General features: G+C 34.6%; 1 protein-coding gene across 1 annotated transcript in view; it reads right to left on the bottom strand.

Moving 5' to 3' along the window:
* The window catches only part of EYS (eyes shut homolog), a 1,533,253-nt gene that overhangs the window by 713,621 nt on the left and 791,877 nt on the right, over positions 1-27,755 (bottom strand). The window contains 2 exon segments of the mRNA XM_073224289.1: positions 5,427-5,482; positions 12,295-12,419. Of these exon segments, the coding sequence (XP_073080390.1) occupies positions 5,427-5,482; positions 12,295-12,419 (181 nt within the window).

Raw genomic sequence — 27,755 nt, 5'->3', positions numbered from 1 at the left:
ACAGTATGCGTTCATGTATTTTTTTTATATGATTTCTAAGTACTTTGGCATGGTGAGTGTCCAAAAGATGTGTTTTGACTGATCTAAAATATCAATATTTTGTGCTCAAATATGAAAGTCGAAAGCAATACATTTTCTTTAAAAAGGAAATTACTATGAGTGTATCTCAGAATTGCACCTTTGCTTATTTACCTCCTAGAGACAACAGTCTTTATTTAACAGGATGACTCATGGCATTTACAACACAGTAAATACTTGTAAATATTTATTAACAATAGTGATGACTTTATATCATGAGAAAATAAACACCAGAATAATGGACAAACATCATATCAAATGGTCTATCTTGCTATCGTGGATCTTGCTTTTTTTAGGTCGATTTTGAAGATGACATTTAAAAACCAGATATTGCATATAGATTGTATGCTGTAGAACTCAGAGCCATTTTTTTTCTCATTCAGAAAATAGTTTTTTCTTTTCTTCCATTTTTTAAAATTCAAATACAGCTTCTTCACTACATGAAGATCTGTGTTTTAATTTAAAGAAGGCAATTAACACTTTTATTGACTGCTATCATTTGTGAAATGCAATAAGCATGGCCCATTGACAGTCATCAGTTAATGTATAGATCAGTCTTGCTTGGTAGAAATTCATTTGCTGAGGAAGAAATGAGCAGTGTTCATCAAATTAAAGAGAGGGAGATCATTTGTCTCAAGTTTTTTAGCAAGTCTAGGACATACAATAAATTGTGTTTTGTCACTTAAATTCTTTCACACAGCATATGAATTTCAAAATAATGGAAGTACTTTAATGTTTCAATTCACTTTCGCAATCAGATTTGCTACAAAGAATAATCCACACTAATTATCAGCTTGTCAGAGATTGTCACAGCTCTAAACATTAAAAAAAAAAGAAAAGAAAAAAAGAAAAGTGAGTGTCAGGTCAGATGTTATCGACCAAAACCTAAATCTCAGAAAGATTAAAAAATAGATTCTTATTTCTCTCTATAGCAGGGGTGGTTCATTTCTCAAACTTCTCTTAATTATCGAACAAAGAATAATTGTAGTATACTAATTTCTCTAGGCTCATAAACATGCACCTGAGCTAACATTTTTATATGACAATGTAATTAATAAGATTTTTTTAAAATAGCTTAAATAGAAGGAATATAGGAAGAATATGGCAAACTTTCTAAGATCTATTTGAATAAAGATATCAGAAGGAAGTTTAGGTTAATATAGACTTATTATTAAAGATATAATATTTTTATAAAATATATAAAAATAAGGCATATTATTATAAATAAAAATTTGTCTAATAAATATTTCAGTTTGTCTAAATTATTTCAGTAAAAGGCTTAATGGTTTGTATGAAGTTTTGCTGTTTCAAGCTATATATGGAAATCCAATGCTTGTGTACTCCCAATAATTTGATACATTTTAATGTTTTAAAACATTGCATGTGATATTTTATCAGCTGGTATTTTTATGTAAGTAAGATAATTTATAATTCTTTGATTTTCTACATGCTAGTGGAGAATCTGATTTCCAGGTATATTAGCACCATTTAAGCAATTCCATTAGGACCTTTGGCAACTACAAAAATAGAACAGTCATTCCAGCTAAGATACCTGAGAAGCCTAATTAGAATAACAAAATCAACTTTTTAAGATACACATTGAATTTCATGAATGAAGGAAAATGTGTCTATTTTCCTTATTAAATATATTCATAGGTTCTTTAATTCTTAAAACAATCACAATACTTCTAGTTTCTGGCCTAAAATGTAAGAAACTTAGAGGCTTTACTCCCTTCCTAAGCATAAAAAGCTAAACAAACTGAAAATCAACAACTCTTCTTAGATCTGTCAGAGAATTGAGGTCACAGGGCAAACTGGGTCCTCCGGAACTGAAAAGTCAAGCAGATACAGAGAATCACAGCTTACCAGAGCAGAAACTTGGGGCAGAAACCACCTCTGGGCTCAGTACCAGGGTAGGAAAACAAACTACAATTGACAAAATGCTAGATACCAAGTGTGTACAAGCCTGAGAGTTAAAAACTCCAGGGGTGTCCATTTTAGGGGATCCCCATACTTTCATAAGTTTTATCTCTGGGAGTTCTACCAGGTTCTTACAGTGAAGACAAGAGAAAAATATCTTCGCGCTTCCACCAGGGAAGAGAAGAATAACATTTTGAAGTACACCCAGAGTATTCTGTTCTTAACAAGAACTGACCTCAAGGGAAACTATTTTACCAGAGACTAATCCATCTGGACCTCTCTTATTATAGTGCACACAGAGGAGGGCTGAGAAGCATATGTGAAGGTCTCAGTCCAGAGGTAAGGCACGGGCTAAGAGACTGAGACCTGATCATAGGACTATTGGAAGCTTTCCCTCCTCTCATGCCTCACCCTGGGCAGCAGGGATTCTTTACGATCCTTTGGGATTACAACTGAAGGAACTGCACATCTATTTTAGAAGTCTCTCAGGGAAATCAACAATTACAGGGATAGAAAAACAAGGATATCAGAAGAATTTCTGGCCTCTGACCCTATAGCTATAGCAAACAGTAATCACAGCCTGACTCCTAGCCAGGTTGTAAAAAAAAAAAAAAAGTCCTATTTATCTTAGTTACTTTTATCAAGCACATCATGTCTCATTCTAAATATAAAATTACGAGGCATACTAAAAGACAAAAACGCAAAAAACAATTTTAAGAGAGAGAAAGCATCAATATCAACTCAGATATAGCAGAGATTTTTAAATTATCATACTAGGAATTCAAAGCAATTACACCCAATATGCTAAGGATTTCAATAAAACAACATCAACAATGATGGAACCAAAATCAGAACATATGTATTATTATCTGTGCTCTTAGAGGTTCTGCAATCATCCCTGCTCCTCAGGAGCTCACAATCTATCAGAGTGGACAGAGGAAAGCAAAGAAGCAAATATTGTACTAGAATGCGATAACTAATGCAATATGTATTCTTTTCCCATCTATTCAGCTACATAGCCATGACTTGCTCCCTCTGTGAGTTGTAAATTACTCTTTATGCCACTATTTTCATGTTCCCCTAAACTCTAGAGACACAATTAATCCTTAATCCTAATGTGAATCAATTTGACTATTTTATAATCCTTCTGACTGCTTTGTTTCTTAAGCTTCTCACATTCTCTATTTTCTGTGAATGATATTCTTCTTAAAGACAGTAAGATAGCAATGATATTTGACATTTCACCATAATTATGATTCTTCTTTTTAATTCCCTTTGCTCTCAGGATTAGTAGGATAAGGGAGAAAATAAATCTAAAAAGCAATTTTTCAATGATCTTATGTATATGCCATATCTGTTTTCAAAGTAGTTTTGACATTCTATTCATTTATTTAAATATTTATGACTCTAATTTGATTCTAAAATTTTTATCACTCAAAAAAAGATTTTGAATATTTTCTTTGATTTTCTTATATTTAAGCAAATTATTTTGATTTTTGTTCCGATTAATTTACATGCTGTTTGCAAGGATATATCTTTAGGTATATCTAATTTAAAATGTCTATATACTGCTACAAAATTGATATGTATAACATTCAAATGTTAAATTAATTTTCAATAAACCTAATTTCCTCTATCTTAACTATTTTTAAAACATAACTAATGCATTAACTAAAGTAGAATCCACCTTACCTCTTTGTAGTTTTTTACCTATACATTATCTCTTATGATACTGTTTTTAAGTTTTATTTTAGCTTTCAAGTACTTGAGAGAGCAACTATATCTGTTTCAAATTAATTTATTAAATGCCTTACTAAAATACAGATGTATTATATCTGTAACACTTCCCTCTATTTAGAAGACTTGTGGTTTTATAAAAATATATATTTTTCAAGATTTTTACATTTTCAATATGTACTAATGCATTTATCTTTATATGTTATGTTTTTGTTAAAAGCACACATGTTAATTGATTCATATTTCCAATATGAAAGGAAATATCCCAGAGGATTAGCTATTTAAAATGATTTTGAAGATATTTGATAATAAACTCTTTGTTCTTAATAAAATCATATCTATAAAATGAGCATTTATTTTCTAATTATTTAGATTTCCATATATCAGGCTACACAGGCAGACTTTAGTTAAAGGACATACTTCGGTCTTTTCTCCTTCTACTAACTCTTTGAAGAAGCCATCCTTGGTGTGATCGTAGGTGTCATAAAATTAATTTCTTGGCATTGAAAATACCTCTCATACTCAGAAGTCAGCGTGCCTGGAATTCTTCCTCAAAGATCACCCTCCAGAGATCACTAAGAGGAAAACCTGTCCCCAGGGCAAAGGTGGGACTGGACAACCCCAGGAGAAAGGAAGATGACACGTCTGTTTTAACTCAGCTACACGCCCTCAGACGGATGCGCCCTGGGAAGGTCCTTCAAAGGGGCAGAAGACCAGACTTAGGCTCAGGCTCGCTCAAACTTTCTTCTGTTTTGGTAACAGGTACTGACCGTTTTCCTGTTCAATTCCGTAACCACCGCTGGAGACCTCTGCTTCTGACCCTTCCTTTCTGATCCTCCGGCTCTGGGAAGTCTCTAGCTCCGTGCATGCTCACTCATCTTTCATAGGCTCTAGCCAGGCCTCGCCTTCCCTGGAGTCCGATTCCTTAATCTTGCACTGGGTCACCAGACTGTACACCCTACTGTCCAGCCTTTACTTTGGGTATGACCGGCCCATTGATGATGTTCATGAATATACATGGAAAACTCCTGTGAGCACAGTCTTCCCCATTACTGTTCCTTTACTATATTCATGTGCTGTGCTCAGTTTTAACAGAGGATTGTGAGCAAAAGCTATCTTTTAATAAAGACATTTCTACCAAGGTAAGTCTATTCTAGTGTTAACGGAGTTCAGACAAGTCCAAATCCGCCGAGGACACAGATTCATCCTTCCTGGACATCCCATTCTCCTAGCCCGACCCTGGAAGTAGTGCTATGTCCTTCCCCAAAACAGAGGCTCTGCAAGACCCTGACAAGATTAAGGAATTCCTCTTCTGGCATCCTACTTCCGAACACACTAAAACATTAAAGGTCGATACATTAAGTCACTTGTACCTTCGTGTGGGTAATTTATCAGAATGCTTTTCTCCTGAAAGGAGGGGCTGAGGGGCCACGCAATCGATGGATAAGAAGAGAAAGGGAAACACTGAGAAGAGTGAGGTACGTACAGGCAGAGAAAGCAAGAAACACTAAGCTGAACTTCTCCAGCCTTATTTTTCACCATACAATATTCTATTATTTACTATAACTTAAAAACACTGAAAAAAGGTATCAGAACAAAAACCATCAATAATCCTTACCATGAATCTGGATATGTGTAGACACGCAGGGCCAAAACTAGGTGCATTTTCTGTGCACGTTCCAGGAACAAACATGTAAGTTGAGAATGCACATGTCACATTCCTTCTTATAGCGACACCCTGACAATCCTGTAACACATAATCACAGGGCAGATATTCAATTTCACTAAGAATAGTTTCTATAAGTCATGTATGTATATGTTTACTATTTGCCATAATTGTGCTACATGATTTATATAAATTATCACAGTTTATTTCTGTAATGATTTTATCAAGTAGCTAGCTATTATTACTATTTTATGTAGTCCATGAGAAAAGTAAAACTTAGGGAAGCTAAATTATTTGCAATAAATTATTAGGGAACATAGGTAGAAACAGAAGCAAGTATATAAATAATAAAGGTTTGCCTTGTACCTATGGTGGCATTTTACATCACACATCCAAATGCCTTTACATATTTGATCTTGGACTAAAAGCATCGAAGGCAATGGAATAAATACACCTTATAATTCCATTGAATGTGAATCTTCAATTCAAAGGAAAATTACAGATTTCTAGATATAAAATCTTTTCTTGAAAATACTTGTAATATTTTATATTTAGGACTTTTTATGCTATGGTTCTATAGAATATAAATATGTCTATGTTCAGCCAACCACTGATTGTATGAATTCTCCTTAAACATGATGATGTAATTTTCCAAACTACAACACTGCATTTGTCTTCTGTTTGGCTTTTGCTAACATTTCATTATCAACCTAGCAACAAACATTGCTCAGCTATCCACAAGGTAATAACTGAACTATGGTATACTGGGTACATTATTAGGAACATTTTTTTAAACCATTAATTCTTTCATATGTAGCAACTGTTTATAATGAACCTCAATATGTTTAAGAACATGTTATTCTGAATATACCAGTCTAGAGAGGGACAATAAGTCTCCAAGGTAGCTATCCCTGCTCATTGACTACCTATGTATACTATAATTGCAACTTTTTAACTTTTTCTATGTTTTATCCAACAGCATTTAATCAGAACTCTAGCTATTAGGAAATGCATTCTTATTCTTGTTCCTACTTAGCACTATATTCTCACTGCTTAGCCACAATAAATTATAAGAGAAAAAATAAATAAGTATCCTCAGGTACTTACAGATGATTTAACGTAATACTGCATCATATGAAGAAAATTTCGGCACAAGTTGAAAAGAATTGGCAGAGATCAGATTAAATCTAGAAGTAGCTGCCAAAAGACTAAATTTACTAAATCCTTGGCCAAAACTCTTTTCTCTTTGTAATGCTCTTTCATATGCTGAGATGACTCTGTAAGCGTCTCTACTATGGAGGTTATAAAAGGTGACAGCAAAAAGCACTTTTGCAGAGCTTATAAAAAGCCACTGCAGCCAGTCATTCACATGGTTGAATCTCACAAACATATTGTTGAGCATAAAATCATATTCCACAAAAAATACTTACATTCTGATAACTATTCTTATGAAAGCCAATTGCATACAAACTTTATAACATTGCTTAGATATACATACAAACAGAATAAAACTCTAAGGAACATTAAGGGAACATAGAATATAAATTCAGAATAGTTACTACAGGGTGGGGGAATATTTATGTGCTCAGGGAGTGATAGAGGGGGCTAGAGTCATTACTATTTTATTCTTTGAAGCAAATGGTAGGTATACAAATGCTTATTATGTTATTTTATATAACAAATAGACATTGATTACATAGTTCTTGATCGAATAAAATAATTCAAAATTATGTTAAACAATTAAAAATAATAATGTAGCTCTCCTTGCTTCTAATACTATGAAGGACATGACAAAGCCTGAACCATTAGCTGGAAATGGTGAGAGAAAAAGAATCCACCAGACCAGTTAAAAGGATTTCAGGTGTTTCTTATTGATGAAATTCACTTATACTCACAAACTCAGCTTCAAGGGAATCTAGACATTTGATTTTTAATTTTCTTGCGTCTGCAGTACAGAAACCACAATAGTCAGGAATGGATGCTCAACACCGATCATACCCACCAAACATAAATAAATAAGTTAAATGTCCTTGTACTGGTGTGGATAAGGTGAAGGTAAGAAATGGGATCAGAATAAGGGAATATAAAATGGGCCAATTTAAATCCAACAGTTGTTATCAGAGGATAAAATGGTTCAGAAGCAGAGATGAAGAAAACATCAGTAGAGATCAATGTAGGTTTGATGTCCATTTGTAATAAGGTAAACAGATATTCAGATAATACTGTTCAGTGATTAAAAATCAATGAACCAAAAGTTTTCATCAGCAATCCAGAAAAAGTGACAAGATCATTATGGCATTAAACTCAAAGTCCTAATGTAGTATCTGACACATAATAGAAAATAAATGCTTATAAAATAAATGATGTCAAATAATGCAGGTATAAAATAAAAAGAACCTCAGATCTCAAATTGCAATAAAAATAACAAACTACACTATCTGTAAGTTGTTAACTAAAACAAACCTTTAATTGCATCAATATATACCACTAGAAACACTGACTCCTTTTAATACTGTCATTCTCTGCTACACCGTGGCTGTTGTAACAGCTTGAGTTTATTAACGAAAATAAGTCATTATTTCGAAGAGTCAAATGTTTTACTTTTATTTCATTTTCCCTCTTAACACCAAGTGTTTTGTATCTAATCTAGGGAAAACAAAATTAAACATAACCTAAAATAATTATATCTTACGAGTTCATAGATAATCTAGTAACTAGATAACATAAAATCATTTTCCTTTCATCGTCTAACTTTAGGGTATGTACTGGAATCGATTTTTACATCAAAATCATCATGAAAATATAATAGTATACATTCTTTTTATTCCATATTGAAGATGATTTCATTTTTCATTGGTCTTATTAAAAGAGAAAGATCATTTCATATCTATTCTGTTAGATACGCAAATACAAAAGTCCTATCCCTACTTAGGAATTGTGAGCGCTCATGACAGACTATCTGTGTCTGTTTCTGTTTCCTTGCCCCAAGGATAATGCAGCATTTCTGCTTCAAAATGAATACTGCTATTTTGAAAGCAGAATGTGTATCTACACTTTATATCATCACCTACATAAATGCTCTGGCCCCCCTCCTGGGGATACAAAGGGTCTGGGCGCAGTGACGGCCGCAGGGATTGAGAATTTGGGACAAAGCACTTGTGTTTGCAATACAGAGACCGTTCTTCTCACTTTCAATTTGCTCATAATGGGGTAACTGTGGCTTCACTTACTGAGTGTTAAACATTTTTCTATAACATGGTAAATGTGACTGCTGAGGCTAAAACAAAAGTAAGTGCACTTTATTTTGTAAAATGATTTGGTTGCTTGTACTGATACTTTAGTGGAAGCGAGCTCACAAGCCGTTGAATTCACTACAGGCAGAGAGGCTGAGCTCTGTGGTTAGGGCTGTTTTAAATGCTGTTCAGGTTGTAGCCTGCATGGAGATCCCATGCAGAGAAGATGAGGGAGGTCGGAGCTCCAACCTGTGCTCCACGTGTCAAGCGTTGCACCTCGGTATTCCGGAGAGCAGGGTGAAACTATGTGACATGTCTGCTGACACAGAGGGCCTTCCCGGAACCATAGCCCTGCCTGTGATGACACATCACTAGCCAGCAGCATAAAAGGATTGTGCTTTTTCAGTACGTGCTGAACACTCTGTAAGGACCCATTAGAATAGGGCTTCTCGGATGGGATTTGGTGGCACAAAACTAGTTGAGTGTCTTCCAGCCTACTCACTCATATGTGTAAATTTCAGTTGTGTTTTGCAGAGTACCTGGTGAGAACACCAGCACTTAATTTTTCAGACTGGCTTTTTGTTCAAAATGTTGGTAGAGTCGTGTAGCTCTGTTTGGATTGAGAGAAGCAGGAAGGGAAGAAAAAGAAAAAAATTTCAAACTTTGAGGTGCAGTGGAAAAGCCACCCCAGATTACAGCCATGGAAGTAGAGTTGTTCCATGAAGACAAGGGAATTCTGGTAATTGCTAATATAACATGAACTTATGGTTCTATAATTGATGAAAATAGAAAGTGGCAATAATTTGCAGCATGTCACTAATTTAAAGACAGAAGTAAATATATAGTGAAGGTAGGTATCTACCTGGAAGTCTGTAAGGTAAGGACAATGACATAATTTAGACCAGAGCCTAAGAAACAATTATTGACATTATATAAGGCTTGTTTCCTCCATGGATGAGAGAAAAGAGTGGACCTGCATAAACCAAATGAGTCAGGCTTTGTGTGTTTCTTTCTCTAACACGTAAGAGAAGTCAAACTGCTATCAAGTGTTCAGAAAAAGTGGTACGTTCCCAGCTTTCGCTTATGGAAACTGTTGAAGGGGCTAATCAGACAGACGTGGATGGGAAACCTTCCTGAAGAAACCTCACAGTGGTTCAGCTGCTAACATCAGATCAAGCTGCAACCCACTGAGGCACCTCATTGGCAAAGGTCCTTTTTCTTTTAAATAGCTGTCAGGTTTATTTATTTTATTCTAGTAAGAACACCTAATGTGCTATCTATCCTTTAAAAAATATCTAAGCATACAATGTAGTACTGCTAACTACAGGCACGATGCTGTACAGCACATCTCTAGACCTTACTCATCTAGCATTATGGGGAGGTTGCTGTTCAGTGAAGGCCTTTGGGAAACCCAAGAAATATTAGTGAACAGCACCTGACCTTGACTTCCTGGATGTGAATCTCAGCTTTGCCGCTAATGTGCTGTGAGAGATTAGCAAAGACTCTGGGACTCAATTTTCTTATTGGTAAAATGAAATAATAATACCTTCTTCATTAGATTGTTATGAAAACTGAGTCAATACATATAAAATAGCATGGCGTCCATGCACTAGCATTGTTATTACTATTTCCTAACCACATTTGTGCCGAAGTCCTCCCATATTTGGCTTCAAAATTGAAAACTCAGAATGCAAGGGAAAGAAGAGCTCAACAGGTAGGATTTTCAAGGATAGAAATGATTCAAAAATAGAATTATATCAAAATCAGTTTATATGGGGGGTAAGGAAAAGGTTGACTACAAAGGGGTGGCGTGAGCACGTTTGGGAGGATGGCCATTACAGGACTGGGTATGGTTGTAGATATACAACTTTATGCATGTGTCAAAACTGTAGAACTAGATGTCAGAGAATAAATTTTACTGTACAAATTTTTAAGAATCCTGAAAAAGAAAAGGTAAATATGCTAACAAAGAAAATGAGGAAAGGATGAAGGATAATCTACAATAGCAAGCCTATTCCTTAAGTAACTGCAGAGGTTAGGATGGGCTGGCATGACCAAGAGCCATGGTTGGAAAGAGCTCTTGGGAGCAGTGACAGGCGTCTGGATGGGTGACCACAGCATTTTCTAAGAATTTGTTTGGTCTGTTGCTTATTTGGTTTTGCTTTTTATGAGTAAGTTGTGAAGAATCGCTGTCTTAAGTCAAAGTCCCAGCAAGCTCTGAGTGACATCTGACAACACAAATGGGTATCCATTCTTAGGCCTTCCATTTCCCACTACGGACCTGATGAGCAGCCTTGGGAACGGGGCTTCATTTGAATGCTGCAAATGCTTCAAAAGGGCCCCATGCTTCCAAGTGAATCTAAAGTTAAGTGGAATCTTAGACTGGAGCATCAGAACTAACCAAGCAATGATAAGATACAGTTAGTATAAGAAATAAAACTATCAATTAGAAGATATGCATTGATAGGGTAAAAAGGATTTATATACATGCTTTGTTAACACTTTTAGGATTATATTCATTGTTTAGGGTAGCTATCATAGTGTTTGAATCTTTAGACCTCAGTAAAGATATTTTTGCTTAGAAGAGGTAAAACTTTTGAAATGGTATTAATTTATTTTATCAGAGAATTTTAATCTTTATTCTTTTATCTACAAGTTATAGTTTTATGTATAGGTGGCTATTTCAAAATACAGCTGGAAATGTCTCTAGATATTCTGTCTGAATAAAATCTGTTTTTTTCTTATGCCAAACAGAGGAGAATGCTGAGCTTGTAAACAGTATGTCAATTATACTCGTTTGATAGGGATTCACTAATTCGTACACCTTCATATAAACAACAGGAGCCCTACTACCCCCACTTGTGGCTGGCCATTATTCCCCTCAGGTAACCCAAATAGCCAGAAGCCCAAGCTGTCTCAGGTCTCCTGTAGGGTCTGTAAATAGTAAGAATTCTTTTTTAGTGACCCAAAATATCCCCCACATATATTTCTGAGAGATTATTACTGCTCAAGGAAATTCAGGCCTTCAACATCCCTTTGGGGTAGATGGAACTGAATATTGAAGATGAGTGACAGAAGACACCAGAAGAAAACAACAAATCTGAAAAGATAGAAAACTAGAGGAAAGAGATGGAAAAAAGTACACGGACATAGCTGGTTTATATCAATATATAGTTGAAGAGGATATGACCAAAGGCATAAATGGCCAAAAGACCAAACACTAATGAAAACGTATTCCTTGAATATAATCAGTTTACTTACTCATTGTGTCCATCTCTGTCCTGACAATCATTGGAAGTAACATTAATGTCAATATTAATAACAGCTACTATCTATGAAGGACTTGCTTTGTGCCAGGCATAATCAATATGGACAAAGACCAGGACTCTGAAGTTTACATTAATTTAGAAAATACCTGTAGTAAGATATCATACTCTAAGCACTAGGATTTCGTGCTGATAGCCTGTGTGTGTGTTTATTAGTATCACAGAACATTCATATCACATTTTTTAAGTGTGGTCATTGCTTAGAACCTGGTTGATAGTCAACATTATTGGGGAGTGGAATGTTAAAATTATATTACAAATACACACATACACATGCACATACACATATATAAACATGTACACACATAGTATACATTAGTTTTTCAATAATTACCTTGTTGACATTTGCAAATATATTCAATGACATAATCGCCACAGTTTATACCATTTAAACATGATGATGAAGAACATTCATTTATATTTATTTCAAAAAATTGACCAGAAAATCCAGGAAGACATCTAAGAAGGAAAAGTAAAAAAAAACACATGTATATATAATACACAAAAATCTATATTGAAGCGTTGATGTTTGCCCAATTAAGAATAAAATATAAGATGAAGTAGTCATTCATTAGTTATTTATGAGAGATAATCTACTGAATATTCTTCAGTATTTTCGATGAAATTAAGGCCAACTGATCTAAAAGGAACCACAACCACACACAAAGAGGGGAAAACAAAAGAGGCTCAGATGCCACAGTGCTCAAACATTGTACTTTTTCCACTCTATTCAAATACATGCAGCTCAGTTTATATGTATGTACTTATACATGCATATATGTATGTATTATTAAAGTATTTATGCCTGTATACTATGGAGAATGCTAAAGTTGATTATAAGATAACAACTGGGTTTTGGGATAAAGACATCATAGGAAAACCTGGTTCTCATTAAAAGATATCAAGTACCTTTTAGGAGTTGCTATATTCTTCTCACACTACTTCAGAGGTGGGGAGTTAATGCTCCATCTTGTTAAGGGCAAAGTATCTACCAAATAATTTGAAATTATATATATAAACTTTGAGTGGTATTGCTTTGAATCTATAAATCAAGTTGGGAAGAAATGACATCTTAAAATATTGAGTGTTCCAACTAATGAACAGGGAATATCTCTCAGTTTACTTAGACTGTCTGATTTTTTTTCATCAGTCTTGTAATTTTTCTACAAACAGATATTATAGATATTTTGTTAGATTTATAACAAGTGTTCAGTTTTTGGATGGTTGCTAGTGTAACTGGTATCTATTTTTTGATTCTTTCCAATATTACCATGTTTATTGTTAGAAAGTAATTGACTTTTGTACATTGACTTAATATCTTGCTACATTAGCTTGTTAGTTCCTAGAGCTTTTTTTTTAAATTTTAGTAGATTCCTTCAGGTTTTCTACAAAGATAATTATGATATTTGTAAATAAAGACAATTCTATTTCTTCTTTCCAATCTGTATCTTATTTCTTGTCCAATCTATAAATATTTTAATAGGTTAAAGAATTTCCAAGGTTCCAACTTTAATTCCACATTTTTTACTGTTTTTATCATAAGTGGGCTTTAACTTTTCTCAAATGATTTTTATGCATCTACTAATATAATCACTTGAGTTTTTTCTTATTCTTCTTTTAATATATGATCAAATGATACATGGTATGATCATATGTGTTCTTGATCATTTGTTAATATGATGAATTACATTGATCACTTATGAATGTTAAATCTGCCCTCCTTTCCTGGAATGAATCCCACTTGATTTCAGGTTTGACAATAGTCTGATTCTTGTCTGTAAAGTGTTTATAATTCTAATTTTAAGCTTTTACTCTTTGTTCTTGCAAAATTATTAAATTCCTAGCTGGCATGAAGAAAAAATTCTATAAATCCTCAAAATATAGAAGTGCATAACAGTTTATAGGCCTATATCCCCACAAAAGCATTTATACCATGAGTAGTAATAATGTTTAGCATATGGGAGAACAGAATTATTGATATCAATATTATAAGCAAATTAATCCCATACATATCTGTTTACCTTACAAACATTTTAATATAATTTCTGACAGATTGAAATAATGTACTCGATTTGTTTATTCAAAAGGGTTTATTAAAAACACCAGTAAGACACTTCCATCTTAACAAGTAAGAAGCTAAACAGACTGAAAAATCAACTCTTCTTGGGTCTATAAGACGGGGAGGATACAGGGCAAACCCCTGGAGAAGCAGACAGGAGGATACAGGGAGTCCTGGCTCACTGGAGCAGAGACTCATACAAGGAAATCACCATGGGAACCTGAGCTGGGGAGAGGAGACCTGAGCTGTGAAGGAAGAATTGCTGGGGGCTCAGTGTGGACAAATCTGAGAGTTAAAAACTGCATAGGGAGCAATCATGGGGTGGAGGGTGGGGCACAGTAATTAGAGATTTACCCCCAGAGCTTGACCAAATTTTCACAGTAAATGTCAGAGAAAAATCCCCTCCTGTTGCCAACAAAGAGAGGTGAAAAGCAGCCATGTTGTGAGACAGTGGAGCACTCTTTCCACCTGGTGAAGGCCTGTCCTCAGGGGACCCCAGCCAACCAGACCCTGACTGCTGGAGGACTGTCAGAACCTGACCGACCTGGGGAGGGGAAATGCACATCCCCAGTCAGCTCTGACCTTCCACCAAGGGAAGGCCAGTACCCAACTCGAGGTCAGTCTAGCCATCCTGTCCCACCTGTGTGGGAGAAAAAAAAAAACTGAGAGACACTTGTGAAGTTCACAGTCCACAAACAGAGGCTTGCTAAAAGAGGAAGACCTAACCTCAGGACTAGAGAACACGTCCCCTTCTCTGACTTCATCATCACATTACATAAGACCTATTTACAGCAATGGAATATTATTCGGTGCTGAAAAGGAATGAGCTATCAAGCTCTGAAAAGAGATGGAGGAAACTTAAACACATGTCATTAAATGAAAGAAGCCAATCTGAAAAGGCTAAATACTGTACAGTTCCAATGATATGACATTCTGGAGAAAGCAATACTAAAGATGCAATAAAAAGACCAGTGGTTGTCAGGGATGGGGAAGGGGGAAAGGGATGAATAGAAAGATCTCAGAAAATTTTTAGAGTAGTGAACATATTCTGTATGACATTAAAATAATGTGCAGATGACATTATACTTGTTCAAACTCATAGAACACCAAGAGTGAATCCTAAGATAAGCTATAGTCTTTGGGTGACTATGACATGTCAGTGTAGGTTCATCTTTGATGACAAATATGCCATTCTGGTGAGTGGTGTTAATGATGGGGGAAGCTATGTATGTATGGGGACAGTAGGTATATAGGAAATCCCTGTACTTTTCCCTCTATTTCATTGTAAACCTACAACTGATTAAAAAAAAAAGGTCTTAAAAAATACATAGTAAGATATTACTAAACCATGAAACTGTCACACTGGGCTTTTAACAAAAGATGACCTACAGGGCTGGGGAAAAGGGCATAAAATACAAGCTGATTCTGGAAAAAAAAGCATAGCAAATAAAAAAATAAAACATGGAAAGCAAATTTCTTTTAATGAGAATAAAATTTCAAACAGATTAAAATTTTATCAGATAAAACTTGAGAGACCCAATAGCATACTTCCTTTGAGTATTTGATATAAAAAAAAAGTACCCAAAAAATAGCAGGTGATAAAAGCCACCCTCAAATGATGACTCAAATTGGAAAAAATTGCCTCATCACCCCTGTTGGATATAAATTGCATTACGATTAGCATGTATAGTGTGTGGGGGGCACGGGGAGGGCTGCGCAATACAGAGAAGACAAGTAGTGGTTTTACTACGTTGATGGACAGTGACTGTGAAGGGGTATGTTGAGGGGACTTGGTGAAGGGGGGAGCCTAGTAAACATAATGTCCTTCATGTAATTGTAGATTACTGATACCAAAATTTAAAAAAATAAAAATAAAAATAAATCACAAATGGAATCATTTAGTATGGTTTGGAGCTATTTCAGTAACAACCTGGCCCAAATGGTTTCCTATAAGCATTCTTACGATTGCCACTTCTTCCAGAAGCGCTTCTTGAAAATTTTCCACTAGATCAATGTTGTTGCTGATATTGTTCCTCTGATATAGTTACTTTTATGTCACGCTTAATAAGACCAATATTGTGATATTTCTATTCCATTATCTTCTTTACTTGTTCCTCTTTCTTAAAGATAGTAAAACACAATCTGTGTCTCTTATGGGTCTTGTCCATCAGAGCTCTTTGGATTCCACCACACTAAAGCCACCATTCAGGGCTTCATCGAGTTAAATTATGAGGTATGTAACAAAGAAAGTCTTCAGACAACTTATTAAACAAAATAACACCCTGTATCATACAACTGCGGTAATAAAGAATGAGTAGTGTGCAAAAACAATTTCTATCTCACACAATCAATTCTATTCAGAAATCTTTTTCTTTTTTGTTAGGATGTGTTACAATTGAATTTGAATGAGACAATTCAACTTACACATTCACTAAAGTCTGATTTGACTCTGAAATATACACTTTCCATTTTAAAAAGAAGTATGTTTGCAGTCTCTAATATTCCATTTGCCAGACTTTGATAGCATACTTTAGTAAGATGCAGTTTAATAATTGTTTAAGAAGGAACCACATTATTGCAGAATTTTTCTTTTTCAGTTGCAAAGCATAGACATTAAAAACATCAACTTAAATGCTCAGAAGCTGAAGTGTTTATTCATTAAAAGAACTTTGCTGAAGCCAATATTCTCAAATTAGAATAACTAAAAAGTATCAAATGTAAGTCACTTCAATTTCAGAATCCTCACAATTCTTTTCTGTGATCTATCTTCTTTCTTTTTAACAATTAGTTACATAAATGTTTGCTTTAGAATATAACAAAATATGAAGTGTTTATCCCTCTGAATACTAAACACTTCCTTTATAGGTAACTGATCAGGTATTTATGAATAGAAAGCCTCTAATTAGGAATCCACATACCCTGAACATAACTTCTGCTTAATTTTATTTGCTGTATCTTAGTCACAAATTCACACCTTCTGGAATTTTTGGCTTATTTTCATGTAAGGAGCCACAGTTATGGAGAAGAGCCGTAGGCAAAACAAAACAAAAATCATTTTACATCTCTTTTCTCAATGTGGTCTGATGTCTTCCTTGTCCTGGGTGATACACGAAATGGTCATTGAACTGACTGAGGTCATGGAATCCAAATGTTTCTACTTACATTTATACTCATGGAAATGGTCATGGATTCACAGCACTGACTTTTTTTTTCTTTCTCTTATTGCTTCTGTAGATTTTGATACTGCAAACTGCAAGGTCCCTGGGAAACACAACAGGGACAGCAGGTTGGCAAGTCGGGGATATCTGAGTGAGAAGGCAGAACCAGTGACCTGACCAGAATGGCACTGGTTATTTATTGAAAAGATATGTTACTTGTCTGACTATAGTCCATACTACTCAGCTGAGCACAAATTATATCTTCTAATTATTTAAAGACACTGATATTTTAAACTCATTTAATTGATTTGTTGCAAAAATCATGATAGATTGGAATCTAAAGTATTACATGTAGTTTCAAATGTTTAATTTTATTAGTTTTAAGTAAATTGCATAAAATATAATCTTAATCTAATTAATATGCAAAAGCAATACTTTTATTAATATTGCCTAAATTATTAAAGTCCAGTTTTAATTTAACATTTTTACTTTTATCCTGAGTAATTCCAATTATAATCATTATTAATTATGCATATGATAATATTCTCAGAAGGCAGTTATAAATCTGTGACCATTTTCCATATCAGAATATTGTCTAAATAGCTGTTGAAACTATATATGGACAAATAAAATGATGCAGATGCAAAGGAAGTGGTAATTAAAACTCTCAGCAATTATGAATGCATAAAATCCTTTTTAGAAATTATTTCATATCAGTATTCAATGAAGCATTACTTTAAATTTTGATCTTGAGAGTATTTAAGTTTCAGAGCGCTAAGTTTTTTGTTTTGGAATGCTCCATATGCTGAAACTGAGACAAGGACTTTAACACAGATTATTTATTTAGAAGGTGATACAAATAAGCAACAGTGAAGGAGTGGGGAGTATGAGACAGGGAAGAAAAAAGAGTCAGTTAGGGATGTATTATTTAGTTGTTTGCCACTGTGTATTACTGGGGCTTAGTCCCACCATAGTGATGTTAAAATTATTTTCTTTAGTATGTGTTGCCTAATTCTTCTCTCAGTGAGTATAGGCTGTATTTAGTCATTCAATGTGAATGAGTAGACTATGATCAAAGTGTGGCTTCCTCATTTTTCTCTCTGTTTCTTTCATTCAAGCCAGGTGCTAATGTCTTGAGAATAATCAAGTAACTACAGAGAGTACCATGTGGAGAACTGAAGACTCTACTCTGGCCAAGAGCTGCATGGGTAAACTTGGAAGAGGATTTTTTAGCCCCATGCAAGTCTTCATGTAACTGTAACCCATCTAATACCTTGACTATAAACTAGTGAAAGATTCTGAGCCAGAAACAACCAGATAAGCTGCTCCTGAACTTTGGAAACAGTAACTGAGACAATAAGTGTTTGCTGTTTTAAACTTTGGATTTGGGGGATATTTGTTACACAGCAGTAGATAACTATGGATTAAACAGGGACTGCCTCAAGATTTGTGGAGAGGGCACATCAGAAGTTTTCTCTGGAATGATTAAAAAATGGAGCAATTCCCCACTGACTCTTGTCTCCCATTAGCCAAGGGTACCCCTGGGGCACTAACATGTCCACAGTTCTGGGCTGATATATGAGTGGCTACTCTGTTTGAACACTCACTAAGATTCCTCAGCCTCTAAAAAAGTCTAAGGCATAAAAGCAGAGGTTGTTGAAGTGGGATATGATGTACTGCCTTTAATGCCTTATCTGTAAATGTAGTCACTCTGGGCGTTGGATTTCAATACATGAATTTTAGGGGACACAATTCATAACACCCCCTTCTTATCTGTAAACAAAAAGAATTCTATCTCAGGATAATAGCCAGAGGGAAAATGCTAGGAATATATGCATATGAAGGAAAAGCAAAGATGTAAGTTTTAAAGTAAAACTAGCATGAACAAAACTACAAGGTGTCTTAGAAAATGACAAAAACTATTTTCAGAACCTTCATGGAGTTTCCATTTTCAAACACTAGTATAATATGTAAATATTATTCTCTTTCCTAATCAATATTGGGGCTTTTTAAAATTATGGTTAATCATTAGCATTATACAAATATTTTCTCCCTATTTCCCACTACAGAAGCCCCAAGGTGGAATAGAAGTTATTTACATTGTATACATTATAAACATTATAAAATCAATGTACCATAATTTAAAAAGCTCTCCGCATGATTTTGGTGAAAAGGCATTCTATGGGAAACCCCTACACTGAAGGTTTAAATTCATGCATAGGACAGAAAATAGACATTGTGCTTCATGATGAAGACAAAACAACAACAAAAGCATTTGAATCTTCCTTCCTGTTCTTTGTAATCACTAAGAACATACAGTGTCTCATCTTGGGTACATAGCTGTGGTGCACTTGGCTCAGAATCTAAGTCAGCGACCATATTTAAGAAGCTTAAGGCTTTTGGCACCTCCTCCAGTCAATTATGTGACATTTCTGTTTTATGAAAATGTCAAGTTGAAACCCTGCCTAACTAGGGAGAGCATGCAAATTTTTAATTTTAATTTTTGTAATTCCAAAGCTATACCATCACAGTAGAACTGCTTAACAACCATATTGTTTGCTATTTGTATGATCTGTGTGGAACGTATGTAGCTATAGACTGTACGGTCCAGAAAGAAAACTAAATAAATGTGTTGATTCCGTGCATCAGTGTAACGTCAGAAGAGCAAAGTATCACACACACACAGGGACATTGCTGTTGGGGGTGGGACCCACTTTGAGAAAAGAACAGCTGATGTCACTGTCACTCTCAGCTGCTCAGTCATACTAAACAAAAAGAAAGTTGTTCAAATAGGTGAGACTTGCACTTGTTTCCACCACTGTGTCCACAAAATAAAAAATGCAGACAGCTGTGGGGAGCAAAATACAAAGATAAAATGATCATGTCTACTTCATAACATCATCAAACTGCTGAATCAATCCTGGAATCACCAATTTTGGGGCTAACCAAATCCCTGTTGCTTGGCTGTCTCTTAGTGTTTGTTATTGCTGTTATTAAAGTAAAAACCACCAAAGATGGCAGCTATTTAAGAAATCATCACTCATAGTTGATCTTGTGATACAACTTCTATCTGAACATCTTTATGTTTATAGGATTTTAGAACACAGAAATGTAATTATATTTTATAAATTAAAATAGCTGAGTTTTAATGTACTATTACATTTTGAATTTCTCCATGTTTGTGTATGTATATTTTCTTATATTGACAACTAATACATATTTTTCTTCCTGTGGGGTGTTAGCATATTCTACTGAAGGTGAGGATGAGGGATGTGATGTGGCCCCTTTACTGCTGTGCCCTTGTCTATATATATTTTAGCCATATGATTTCAAGATGCATAGATTTCCTCTTCTTCAGAGAAATAATAAATGAAATGGTGCTTGTGGGGAAAACTCAGTTACTTTATGAGCTGTCAGGGTTCCTGCCACAGAGTTAAGATGGGTCCAAACTGATGCATTACTAAAAATGAGCTTTGTATTCTTCTCATTCTAAAAGCCTTTTATACAAGGAGAAGGTAAAAGAAATGTGTACCATTTCTTTCATTAACGGAACTTAAAAAAAATAAAATTCCCATCTTCATTTAGTGAATGCAAATGTACCCAGTCCCTTTTTCAGGGAGAAGAACTGTGCTTTTATCTATAAATCGGCCTTAAAATTTCTCTGGACATAGAAACTATATTCATAAGACTGTTACAATGCTAATGTATTCTTGAGATTCATACTTACCACTAACCATTTTAAATATACTAATACCCAACAACGTAGAACATTATGACATTATGGAAACATCATTAGCCGGGAAACTATACACGTATGGAAATAGTATGGTTTTCAAACCAATTCTCGATTATAGCCGACCTGAATTGACCCAAATATATATTTTAATGTGGTTAATATGGTGGTCTGGGATCTTTTTCTTGCAATTGCTAACTATAGCTCATGTCATTTTCTGTCTTAGGACATTTACCTGTGTTCAATAGCTCTGAATGAAAAGAATACGTATTTGTCAGATGAGAAAAATCTCTATATGAGCCTACAGAATGTAGCATCAGCATGTCAGCGGCCTGAACTCATTTATTGGTAATTCTTTGCTATGAAAAGATTTAAAATTTTTTTTCTTAATCCCTAATCACATTTAGTGAGCAAATAACTAGAAACAATCATTTAGGACTCCATTCATCAGAACATTATTATTTTACATCAACAAAGCCTTTATGAGATAGCTGAATTTCTTTGGGGAATAAATAATGTTTACCATTTCTCTGTGCCACCCGATTAATAGAAAGTTTTAGGTCTATCTCAGCACTAAAGGCCAAGCTGCAACACTGAGCGATTAGGAGATTTTAATGAACTCATCATTATCTGAGCAATGAAACATCGAACCGCAGCCACCAGAGCAGTCATGAGTTTGAATCAAGAAATAAAACAGAAGAGTTGGAGATTTCAATGATGTGTGCAAGCAACGTTGAACTATTTCAGATAATTCACAATACTTGATTCTTCCTGAGAACATCAGTCCTGTATGTAATCATGGATCAGAAAGGCCATTTTTTAATTTAACAGAAACAAAGAGAGAGTAGTGTGCGATATTAAAGGGTGTGCAATTGTAAGAGCCAAGGCTTTGGAATTCTTGACACCGAGATGACATTACAATGAGTAAGATCTGCAGGAATTACCAGCCGTGTGGCCTTGATAAATGATATGTTTTATATGTATAACTATCCATAAGTTTTTTTCATCTACAATTTCAGGATTATACTAGAAGTAAAATCACAGGCCTATTTTTAGGATGAATTTACATAGTAAATGCAATAATAAATAAATATAAAGACCTACTTTGAATGTTATTTAAAATTAGGGCACATTATAAGTGCCTGTGATTCTTTTTAGTGCTCTTTTTATTATTGTTGTAATTGTAATTTACGTTTTTAAGTGAAAAAGTCATGAGGTTGAGATAGGTTAGTTAAATTCCTATCTCCATATGCCTAAATTCTCTAAAAGAAACTGTCTGCTATTCTTTAACAATTGAGAAAACATATTTTAAAATACTTCATAGCTTCTGCTAAACAAAAAGACAGTATGTTGAAATATCTGAGTGGTATAGTCAAAATAATTTCAAAAACTATCTTATGAAATAATAATTTGGGAATCAAAAAAGTAGGAAAAATGATGACTTACTGATTGCAAAGAACCATGGGTAAAGCTATATTTTTATGCTTTGAAGTGAAAATGTATTGGAGACCATCAAGACAATTTTTGATATTAAATACAGTGTGGCTTAAAATAATAAAAAGAACTATTTTCAGAAATAGAACTGTATAGTCTAGGAACCCTTTCATGAAAAAACATTCAAAAATTACAATCAAATTTATAAATGTGCATACCTATGTGTGTATGTATGTACCCAGAGAAAATTTACTTTGGATTGTAGATGGACAGGGTTGGAGGACACCCTTCAAAGAATGCTGAAACTGAGTAAAAATCTGATGAGGAATAGGATATGCACAAAGTCAAAGTATATTTAATTAATTAAGAAGCAAAAAAGATACTTTACAGTGGAGAAATCTAATGGAAAATAATCAAAGTTCATGTATACAATGGGATGAACATAATATGTACCTCCTGATGAGATACCCTGGGAAGGACACAGAATAACTAATTATTTCCCATAAAAATGCATGATATGAATTAAATCACATATATATGTTATATATTATAGACATATCAGATAAACCAAAATTGAAGGGCACTATACAAAATAAATGACACACTCATCAAATAAATGGAAGTCATGAAAGACAAAGAAAAGCTGATGAACAGTTCCATAATAAATGTGTTCCAGGAATTGATCCTAAAGAGGAGAAGAGAATGAATGAATCACTAAAAATGATTTTATTGAGATTATTGATGAAATTTGAATAAAGTCTATGTTTTAGATGAACTTGTTATATGGAGTTTAATATCTAACTTTAATGTTTTATTGTGATTATACAAGTGAATATTCATAATCTTCAGAAATGCAAAAGTATTAGGGGTAAAGCTCTACATGTCTGCAAATTTTCCCTTATAGTTCAGGAAAATATATGTATGTATGTGTATACATTTTCATGTTGAGATAAATTTCTGTTACTGGGGATCCACTGATATACAGGTACTCCAAATATACAAGTAGACTTTAGCAATGTTTTAAAAGCTTACATAAATTTGAATTTATTTTGAGTTAGCAATTTCCCTGCCAGGAATTTATTCTGGGAACATTATCATCAAAAACACAAAGATGAACCAATGCGAATATGCGTAGTGGGAAGAATCCTAGTAGGATTCTTCTAACAGGAATCATGTGGCAAGAACCTAAGGGTGTCATCTAGGAGCTTGTATTCCCTGGCTGACAGGAAAATGGGACTTAGTCCCACAGCCACAATGAAATAAGTTCTGTCAACAACCAGTGATCTTGGAAGAGGACCCAGATGACAACTGTGGCCTCAGTGTCATTTTGATAGCAAATAACTGGAAACCACCTATATGACTAGTAATAAGGATCCAGTAAAAAAATATGACACAGTATATGATAAATAACTCCAATGTTTGCAAAGTCTCTCTTTATATAGCTTATATGAGAGCTGGGTATAAAATTCTGTGTGTAATTTTTATATACATTCATATAATTTTATACTGCATATTGTTAAGGGTTGAACAGGTGTTTGAAGGACTAACTCCCAGTAACCCAGAACATAAATTAATTTAAAAACTGAGTCCTGGGCTGATACACTCAGGTTAAGATAAGGTAATTAGGGTGGGCCCTAATCCAATATGACAGATATCCTTATCAAAAAGGGAAATGTGAAGTCAGAGACAGAGAAGCACAGAGCGGAGGTCATGTGTGAAGACAAAGGGAAATGACCATCTACAAGTCAAGGAATGACTGAGGCTACCAGTGGTTATGGAGAGAGATGTATTTTCCCCTCACAGGTCTCAGCAGGAATCAACCCTGTCAACACCTTGCTTTTGGACCTCTAGCCTCCAAAAACTGTGAGACAATACATTTCTGATGTTTAAGTCACCCAGTTTATGGCACTTCATTACGGGAGCCAGGAAACTAACATACATTCTTATATGCTCATAGTGACAGAACTGCAGCAAAATTTAACAGTTACTGTCTCAGTTGTTGGGAATTTAGTTAGGTGGGTTCTGAAAATGAAATTGTTAGTATTTGATAATGTTTGACCTATTGTGTTAATTTCATATGCTTCAGCTTTTGGTTTTATATTCTTTGCAGTCAATTTTTGAAGTTTTCATAATAAATATCTTGATTTTCATAAATTCAATAATAATTGCAAAAAAATTGATAACCCTCTTCAAATCAGCCAAAATTAGGGGCTATTTATATTCTTATAAAAGTTAACTATATATTAAAAACTAACTTATAGTCATTTCCTTTCTTATATTCCCTTTTCTTTATTCAGTACTCTACCTTTGACATTCCATAGTTTATGCATTACTCATAGACAGATCAGGTTTTAAGTTGAATTATTTGATACAGACACGATTAAAAACAGTTTCCTGTTTCTATGGGAACAAAATAATTAATGTGAGATTAATATTGAATAGTCAGAATATGCACTGAAGTTTTCTTGTAAAACCCCAACTCATTGTCAAATAAATTAGTAACTCCCATTTTTGCAAAGAATCTTCATATCTGCACATGCTAAGGCTGAGTCAATGATTCAGCAATCATTTAAGGATTCAAAAGCAAGAACTTTGGTCAGAAACTCGCTAGTGGTATGCAGTGGGAAAGATAGGCATCAAACAAGTAACTATAAAAATACCTGGGCAAATACCATGTGATTTCATTTATTTGTGAGATATGAAGCCAAGGCAAAACAGAAGGAACAAAATAGCAGTAGACTCATAGACACTGAGAAGGGACTAGTGGTTACCAAGGGGGAGGGGTGGGGACAGGTGGGGAGTGGGGGGGATAATGGGGCACAATAATTAGCAATCACAATATAAATTGACCATGGGGACTGTTGAACCACTGTGATGTACATTTGAAACCAATGTAAGACTGTACATTAATGACACTTTAATAAAAAAAATAACTACCTGGGTGGTCTTGTGATGGAAATCTTAAATGAATTAGGTGGAACTAACCAAGTCAGAGGAGAGAAAATCCCCCCTGAGGAAAGGATTTGTAAGGTGAAATCCTCTGATTTATTTAGGATAAGTGGAAACTAGCCTCAGAGAAAGTGGGGTTGGGCTCTATAGAATATTGATTAAAAATAGAACATACATCATTGGACAGTGTTCTGTGATCTCAGTTAAAACACCCAAAAAATGGTTATGATGCCATTGTCTGTTAAATACATGATTTCTTTTGACATCAATCCTGATTTTTTAGAAATACTTTTCAAATCTGCATTTTCTGTCAAGAATAAATCTCATTAACTGCTCCACTCCAAATGGCCACTTCTGTCACTACAAATTTATATAGGTTCAGCTATACATTATTAACAAGCTATGAAAAGTCACTGGCTAAATGTCACCAAAGCTGAGATATAGCTGCACCTTGGGATTCATATAGCAAACAGTTTAGTTTTAATCATCTTGGACCACAAGATGTCTTGACATTTGAGCAGCAACTTTTTCCTCTTAACTTGCACTAGAATCAGACCTCTATTAGCTCAGCCATAATTTTCAGCTTAAACTGTGATAGAAAGTTTTACCTTTTAAATTAAGAATGTGAAAAAAATCGATCCATCAAAGACCTTATCGTTCATTTAATCAGTGCTCACCTGCAGCCTTCTCTTCCCTACCCCCCTCCAAAAAAGTGAGTAAGGGCACCTATAAAATTCAACCATCTTTTAAACTGCCAGACATTTTCTGAGCTAACTGGCTTCCTGTTACATTAATACCTATGAGAAATGACCTTACTAAACTGCATTAAGATAGATGATCGATTTTGCTGTGGTTTTTTTTTTTATAAGTAGGTTTTATACTTTTAAAAATAAGCATTTGAATCTTTTTCTGCTCATGGTCTAATACCAGGACATCAACATTGTTTCTAAACTATTCCATGAAAGTTAACACAAAAAAATATAAATTTGCAGTATTTTCACTTTCTGTTTTGTCAGGAAATACATATGATGAGAAATTGCCTATGATTGTATTTAGCTCTTTGATATGCTGTGAGCATGTTTTATGTTTTCTTCTCTTTATTTAATAAAACATGATACTTGCAGAGATTATAATCAAATAGGGAAAGAAACACAGGAATCACACAAAACAATAAAAGCTACTATATTCTACTAAGTGTCTAATGTGAGGTAAAACCTAGGTGTTGGGTGGTTGGGAGATGGGGACAGAAGTTTGCCCGATTCCTGTTCTTCTGAGAGTGAGTAAAGGGACAATTCTGGAACAACAGGCTTAACTCAGGTACCCCACTGTATTTTGTGAAATACCCCCACAGGTTTGGCTGGTTGATGGAAAATAGGTTCTGAGAATCTTTCCAGGATTTGGGCATATCAGCTGGGATTCTCCAGAAACATAATATCCTGAGCAAAGAGTTTCAGTGCTTGGGGTTTTTGGGGAGATATAGAAAACACCTAAACTTGAGTAAGTTAGTTGAGGAAAGAGAAGGCAGGAGATGAAGTTTGCATTATTAAGTCAGTTACTAAAGTGGGTGACTAGAATTTATTGCCCTGGGGAAATTCTGGTCAACCTTGAAAAATACACTTCAGAATTGTCACCTGATGAGGCAAGGAAGTTTAAGTATTAACACCCCAATTCCTGTCAGTTACTGTTATGGACTGCATCCTGGATTGCAGAGATGCTGAAGAGGGGAATAATATTAATTCCCCGGAATTCCTGTTCTGCCTTGCAGAAAAGAAGTTTCTGAAAGCCTTCAGGCTCATAGATACAGATATTGGCAGCTGGAAGATGGCTATAGCAAGCTGAAATTGTAAAATCATGGCGGTGTGAGTGGGACAGTGACAGCATCTGGTAGAGTGAGCCAAAGCGACTTGCATCTGTTAAGCCTATTAATTAAAAGTCACAGACTTAAGTTTGTGGATTTTTACCCTGTAAAGATGCAAATCATTTCTGTTCCATGGAAACAAATAACTTCAAAGGTTATCATTTCTTGTTCTGCAGGACAGTAACCAGATTTGTACCCAATCCAGCATGTTACTTTCAAATGCCCTTATTAAATTGCCTTTAAATATATCTATCACTCTTCACAAAGACTTTATCAAGTAGTCTTAACATCTTCCAGGTTCTCTCATTAATTAATGAGTTAAATGAAATATGTGACATTTTTTATTTCATAGATGTATGAGAAATCTACTTCTACTTTTAAAAAATGTAATTTAATTGGTCTGTGGAAAATATTAAGTACTCCAGATGTGTTACCAAATTTAATTCTCAAGTAACACATGGAGATAGGTACTACTCTTATTTTTATTTTTAATGAGAAGTGCATATTAATAAGGTTAAGTAAATTGCTCAAGGTCACACAGTTGCTGAAAAATGGATTTGGATTAAGATCAAGGAAGTCTGAGTTGAGAGCTTCCTGCTATATC

The sequence above is a fragment of the Manis javanica genome, chromosome 16, assembly GCF_040802235.1.
Source record: "Manis javanica isolate MJ-LG chromosome 16, MJ_LKY, whole genome shotgun sequence".
Lineage (NCBI taxonomy): Eukaryota > Metazoa > Chordata > Mammalia > Pholidota > Manidae > Manis > Manis javanica.
The sequence above is the reverse complement of the archived record's forward strand: the minus strand, read 5'-3'. Positions and strand labels throughout refer to the sequence as shown.